Source organism: Pipra filicauda, unplaced genomic scaffold, assembly GCF_003945595.2.
Source record: "Pipra filicauda isolate LSUMZ 115617 unplaced genomic scaffold, ASM394559v2 scaffold256_size1097316_pilon, whole genome shotgun sequence".
Lineage (NCBI taxonomy): Eukaryota > Metazoa > Chordata > Aves > Passeriformes > Pipridae > Pipra > Pipra filicauda.
In genome coordinates, this window is record NW_024104372.1 from 102,195 (window position 1) to 108,194 (window position 6,000).

Genomic DNA, 6,000 nt, shown 5'->3' on the forward strand with positions numbered 1-6,000 from the left:
GAACATTTCACTTACAGCTATAAATACAGGGTTCTGCTTCGGCCATGTGAGCTTATGCCACAAGAGCCAGCTCCACACAAACAATGAGTATTTCATCACCTAAATTTAATCTCCACATAAAACACGGGAACACAGGAACACAGTTCTATGAGCCTAGTTTACTTGTGTGGTCTTACTGCTATCAATGGGTCTATTCATGGAGCATGGAATGAGGAATGGAATCCAAGTGCATTACATCAGCAAAATTAAGAGTGTCCCAAACTACCCACAATACATACATCAGTAAAAAAAAAAAGGGAGGGGGGCAAAAAGACAATGAGACATCTTGTTCAGGAAAAGCTTTCTTCCCAGGCTACATACTGTAGATGGATGGTCTCCACAGCCAGGTTTTTATCACACACTGAAATCACAGAGTCATCAACCTGGCCCATTAAAAAAAAACCAACAAAAAAACAAATCCTCTTAGTATTTTTTTATATGAGAACAAAAATCTATCTCATTCTGCTACTTCCAGCAAAGCTTCTTATTTCACAGAAAGTTCAGACTCTGACCCATGTACTAAACTCCCAAGAGTCTCAGAGCATCTTTCTTTGTTGAATAAATCCTCACAAATATAGCCCTGGACTAAAATCTAAAGTTTCAAATGGTTTTCTGTAAGAAAAGGTGCATTGTAACACTTGGTTAATATTTGCACTTTTTTAAAAACTCCAAAACAGAACAATCCTAAGTCCAAAATCTTGCTTCCTACTGAAACTGTGATCATCTGTGATGCAAGGGTTACAACTGTTAATGTACAGTTACTTACGTAGAAATGATGGCACACATTGGAAAAAGCATGATTTTTCTCCCCAAAATTCATGAAAGCATGGGAAACCACTAAAGCCATTAAACTTCAAAATAAATTAAACAAGGCAGAGCAGTAATTTTTCTGCAACAGAATACACAGACAAACCTAGATGCTGGAGAAACCCAGCATGTATCAATACATCCTTATATACTCTATCAGTACACCTTTATACACTATAATACATATTATATAGTGGCTAATTCATGTAATTATTCACCTATTTCTGTAACTATTCACATTAGTTTGACCTCATCCCAAGCAAAAATAACAGAAGTCATACGGAATTCAGTAAATAAAGAGATACATACAGTAAATGTAATTTTTTAAAGAAAACAGATTTTGTCAGGGTAATTTAAAAATACATGTTTGATTCATAAACATAGAAGTTGGAAAACTACATGCTCAGAATTCCCAAAGATATCTGTTGATTCTATGAGTGGAAATTAAAAAAAATAAAATAATCCCACACTGATCTGAGACATACTAAAGGATAAAAAAATTATTAATTCAAAGACCTCAAATGTAACTTTAAAAATGGGGAAATCATCATAAAAGAAGTGATTCTAATGGGATCCTGTGGGACTACTATTAGCCCTCTGCTATTTAAAATTTTGATTAATGACCTAGAAACAATATGTAATTATTATTGGAGAGGTTTGAAAATTATGGGGAAGCAGCAAATAATGAGAATTGAACATTGACACTGACAGATTCTTCTGGTTGCTGTATGCAACTGACAGGTATTTTTACAAAAATACTAAGCCACAGATCTAGAACAAAGACTATGTGCTAATTCAGCTTAAAGGACTGAAGTGAACCTTGGATATAAAACCACGGGCAGTTGCCCAGAGTAGGAAGGTTTGAATTTCACAGTGATACCACATTCATTGTCTAGTTCTGTCCAAAGTTGAAAATGGACTTTTATATCCTGGACAGGACTCAGAGACCTACAACCCTATTCAATACATGCACTAGCCTAAACCCTCATGTCAACCATCCATGCACTATTTTAGTCTTGGACCTGCTGTGCAAAAAAATGACAGTTATTTCACATGTTACTAAAGGATGCTCCAGCTTGTGGTGGTTGTCAACAGCTCAAAAAGGCCATCAAGGGTACCTAAAAGTTAACACCATGATTGTTTTACCTTGTTAGTTCTCCACTCCCAGCCATCTCCTATCTGCTGTGAATGCTTAACAAATTCTTCACAGTGCTGCTTGAATCTTTTTTCTTCCAAAAAGAAATCTTCTTCACCTGCCATGCTAGAGGGTATCTGCAGAGCAAACTGAATGTTAGCACCGGCAGACAAAAAAACCCTAAAAAATTTCAATTTATTGCAACTGAACAATAAAACAACAAGGCACGGGCAAAGAAAATGTATTGCTTTAAGTAAAACAAAGACACATTTCTTCAAGCACATTAAGGAATCATGGCTATGCAGAACAGCTGAGGGGGGAAGAGACCTTTGAAGGTTGCCTAGTCCATTTCCCCTCCTTACAGCAGTGTCAACTACAGCAGTTTCCTCAGGATCATTTCTGTTTGGCTTTTGATTATCTCCAAGGATAGAGATGTCACAGCCTCTCTAGGAAACCTGTTCCAGTGCTCCATTATCATAGCAGTAAATATTTTTTCTTCTGTTTGACCAAAAACATTTATCAGTTTGTGCTCATTGCATCTTGTGCTGCTGCTCCGTGGTACTGAAAAAAAGTCTGGCTCCATCATCTTTCTTCCCTCCCACCATGTATTCACAGACATTTATAAGATCTCGCTGATCATTCTCTCCTCCCAGCTGAAGAGTCTCACCTCTCCCAACCTTGCCTTGTATGTCACACACTCTTAATCAGCTTCAGGGTCCAGTATGGTGGTGTCTTTCCTCTACCGGGGAGCCTAGAGCTGCAGTTTTAACATGTATTTCCTTAGCAGTGCAGTTCAGGAGGCAACCAGGAACCTGAATCTACCTCTGGGCTACTTCCATAGGCCTAACACCTTCTCCTTGGAGAAACAACAATTTAACAACTCTAGTATATGATGGCCATCAGAGTCCAGCTGAAGCCGTTCCAGGTCATACCAACAGTATAGCTCCCACCAGTCCAAAAGCGTGGCTTCAAACCCTTCCCTACCCTTCAAATGGATCCCTCACAACATCTTAAAGATAAACACTTTCTCAGAAAACGTGGTCATTTTTACTTTCCTCCTTCCCCATTTCAATAAGGATGTGTCATCACATACAAATCATGGAATGACAGAATGGTTTGGATTGCGAGGGATTTTAAAGCTCATCCACTCCCACCCACTGCCATGGGCAGGGACACCTTCCACTATCCCAGACTGCTCCAAGCCCTGTCCAACCTGGCCTTGGATACTTCCAGGAACAGAGCATCCACAGATGCTTCAGACCTCTCATCATCTCTGTGGCCTCTGCTGGACCCTCTCCAGCAGCTCCTGGTCTTTCTTGTCCTGAGGAACTAGACACATTGTTCCAGATGTGGCCCCACTAGGGTAGGATCCCCTCTCTGATTTGCTGGCCACACTCCTCCTGATGCACCCCAGGATCCCACTCTCCCTCCTATACACCAGCATACCTGTGTAACAGACTTGTACAGCACAGCACACCACCCTTTCTCAGACCATCTCAAAAGAACAGTTCAGGAAAGACCAGGAGATACTGGAGAGGGTCCAGCAGAGGCCACAGAGATGATGAGGGGTCTGGAACCTGATGAACCCTGATGAACACAGATTGCAGGAGCTGGGCCTGGTTAGTCTGGAGAGGAGAAGACTTAGAGGGGATCCCATCAAACCACACCAATATCCCCAAGGGATGTCTCAAGATGATCCCAGACTCTGTTCAGTGATGCCCAGGGACAGCAGCAAAGGCCATAAACTCAAACACAAGTTCCCCCTTAGCATGAGGCAGAACTTCTTTCCATGGAGGTGGCAGCACCTGGAACAGCTGCCCAGGGTGGGTGTGGAGTCTCCCTTGTCTGAAGACATCTCAGACCCACCTGGACACGTCCCTGTGTCATCTGCTCCAGATGACCCTGCCTGGGCTGGGGTTGGACTGGATGATCTCCAGAGGTTCCTTCTAACATCAAAAATCCTGGGATTCTGTGAAAGAGCCACGGGTAGACCCGAGTGCGTCCGTCCCACTCGGACACGGGCCTCGCCAGCCGCTGGAGGCCAGGCCAGCACCGGACAGGCTCTTCCTCCTTCTCCTCGGCCTTCCCGCTCCCGGGACGACCCTCGCGGCCCCGCGGACGGGGTGGGGCAGAGCGGGAGAGGCAGAGGGAGGTGGCTGGAGCGGGAGGGACGACCCGCGCTTCACCGCCCCCGCATACCGTGCGCTCCTCCTCCTCTTTCCCCTTTTCCTTCTCTTTTCCTCCTCCTCCTCCCGCTGGCCCCGTTCCGTCCCGCGCGCATGCGCGTCCCCGCGGGCAGGGGGAAGGGGGAGGGAGGAGGCCGCGCGTGCGCAGAGCAGGGATGTGGGGGACGGGAAATCGGGAACGGGGGGGTGTGGGGGGAACGAGGGAGCGGGAGCGATGGGGGGCTCCGGGCGATGGAGGGGCTGGTGGGTTTGACTGGGATAAGGGGGAAAGAGGGGTAGAGGGGGATGAGGAGGATGAAGGGGCGGGGGGGATGAGGGGCTGCAGGACCTGAGGGGGCGGCGGGGGATGAGGGGACTGAAGGGTATAAGTGGGATGTGGGAATGAGGGGGATCTGGGGTTGAGGGGGATGAGAAACCTGAGAGGGTGGCGGGGGATGAGGGGGCTGTGGGACTGAGGGAGCTACGAGGGATTAGGAGACTAAAGGGATGAGGGGGTTGTGAGGCTGAGAGGCATGAGGAGGGGTGGCAGGGTGTGAAGATCACGAGGGGAATGAGGGGACCGAAGGGGATGTAGGAATGAGGGGGATGAAGGACCTGAGGGGGATGTGGGGAATCAAGGGGATGAGCATCTCAGGGACTTTGAGGGGCTGCAGAGGATGAGGGGGGTCAGGGGCTGGGGAGGTACAAGAAGGCAGCGGGGATGAGGGGGATAAGCTGGATATGAGGGATTATGAGAGGTCTGTGGGAATGAGGGAGCTACAAGGGATAAGGAGACTGAAGGGATGAGGGGGAATGCAGAGATGAGGGGGTGTCAGGAGCTGAGGGGGATGAAGGTCATAAGCAGGGTGAGGGTCCTGCCTGCCCCAGCCCAGTTGTTCCCAGTGTGAGGCACTGCGAGGGGCAGGTTCCCAGACAGCCCCTGGAAAAGCCCTCCCTGTCGCCCAGCTCTGCTGTCAGCCTCCTCCAGCCCCCCAAAAATGTGAGCCCAGCTCAGCTCAGCCCAGGCTGTTCTTCCAGGAGCTCAGCAATGCCATTGTTCATCTAAACATTGATCACTTTCACAGGCTTAGTTACCTTCCTCTCCCCATAGGATAAATATATTACTATTACTTTTTGAGGAGGGGGAAGTGGGAAGTTAAAATGGCCATGCGGTCACCTGAGCATTGTGTCGTCTCATGCTCCTTTCTCAGCTGTTTCCAGAAGATGCCCAATAGTATTTTATTCCCCCCACTACCCAGATCATTGTCTCTGTAACTGTCTGTAGATCTGAGAGTTTGGTAGGTGTGCCAAAGTTGGTTTGCTACACAAATGCTGGGAGAATTATTTTTAAATTTATGAGTCTATTAAACAATACATTTTTCACTGGTAAAGTCTTGTCTGGTACGACTAAGCTTTCCAAACTGCAGCGGGTGCAGGGTGCACTATGTTGGGATAGATGTAAAGTGTTTGTTTGACCTATTTAGCTCTAAACTGCCATTTTAAATGGCATGACTGTTAACATGACTGTTAACAGTATACCGGAGCTACCCCATCAGTGTGGAGACCACACTGCTCAGGGAGAGCCTCCATATGCAAGTGGTGGGTTGTGATGTGACATTCTCCAACTGTGCCTTTCCTAATTTCCTTGTGATTTACTGAGTGTGGAGAGCTCATGAGGGACCAAGTTTTGGTAGGTTTTTTTCTGGAATATTCCTGAAATATACCATTTCTCTTTCTTCTTAAAATTCCTGTTAGCATCCAAGTCTTTCAAATATGTACCTTAATTCATATTTAAAGATGATTTTCACTACTCCAGATCAATTAAATGTTCTATCTAAGTTTGCAGTTTTTAAC

General features: G+C 46.1%; 1 protein-coding gene across 4 annotated transcripts in view; it reads right to left on the reverse strand.

Annotated features, from left to right (window-relative positions):
- Positions 1–4,174, reverse strand: part of ATG10 (autophagy related 10) — a 68,659-nt gene extending 64,485 nt beyond the window's left edge. For all 4 annotated transcript variants that reach the window (XR_005563819.1, XR_005563818.1, XM_039382116.1 and 1 more), the window contains exons 1-2: positions 3,848–4,174; positions 1,993–2,118 (exon numbers count right to left, since the gene is read on the reverse strand). Coding sequence is in view for 2 of the 4 variants with exons in the window: in XM_039382116.1 (XP_039238050.1) it covers positions 1,993–2,118; positions 3,848–3,934 (213 nt within the window). In the remaining 2 variants the exon portion in view is untranslated. The remainder of the gene's footprint in view (positions 1–1,992; positions 2,119–3,847) is intronic.
- Positions 4,175–6,000: the final 1,826 nt, after the last annotated feature.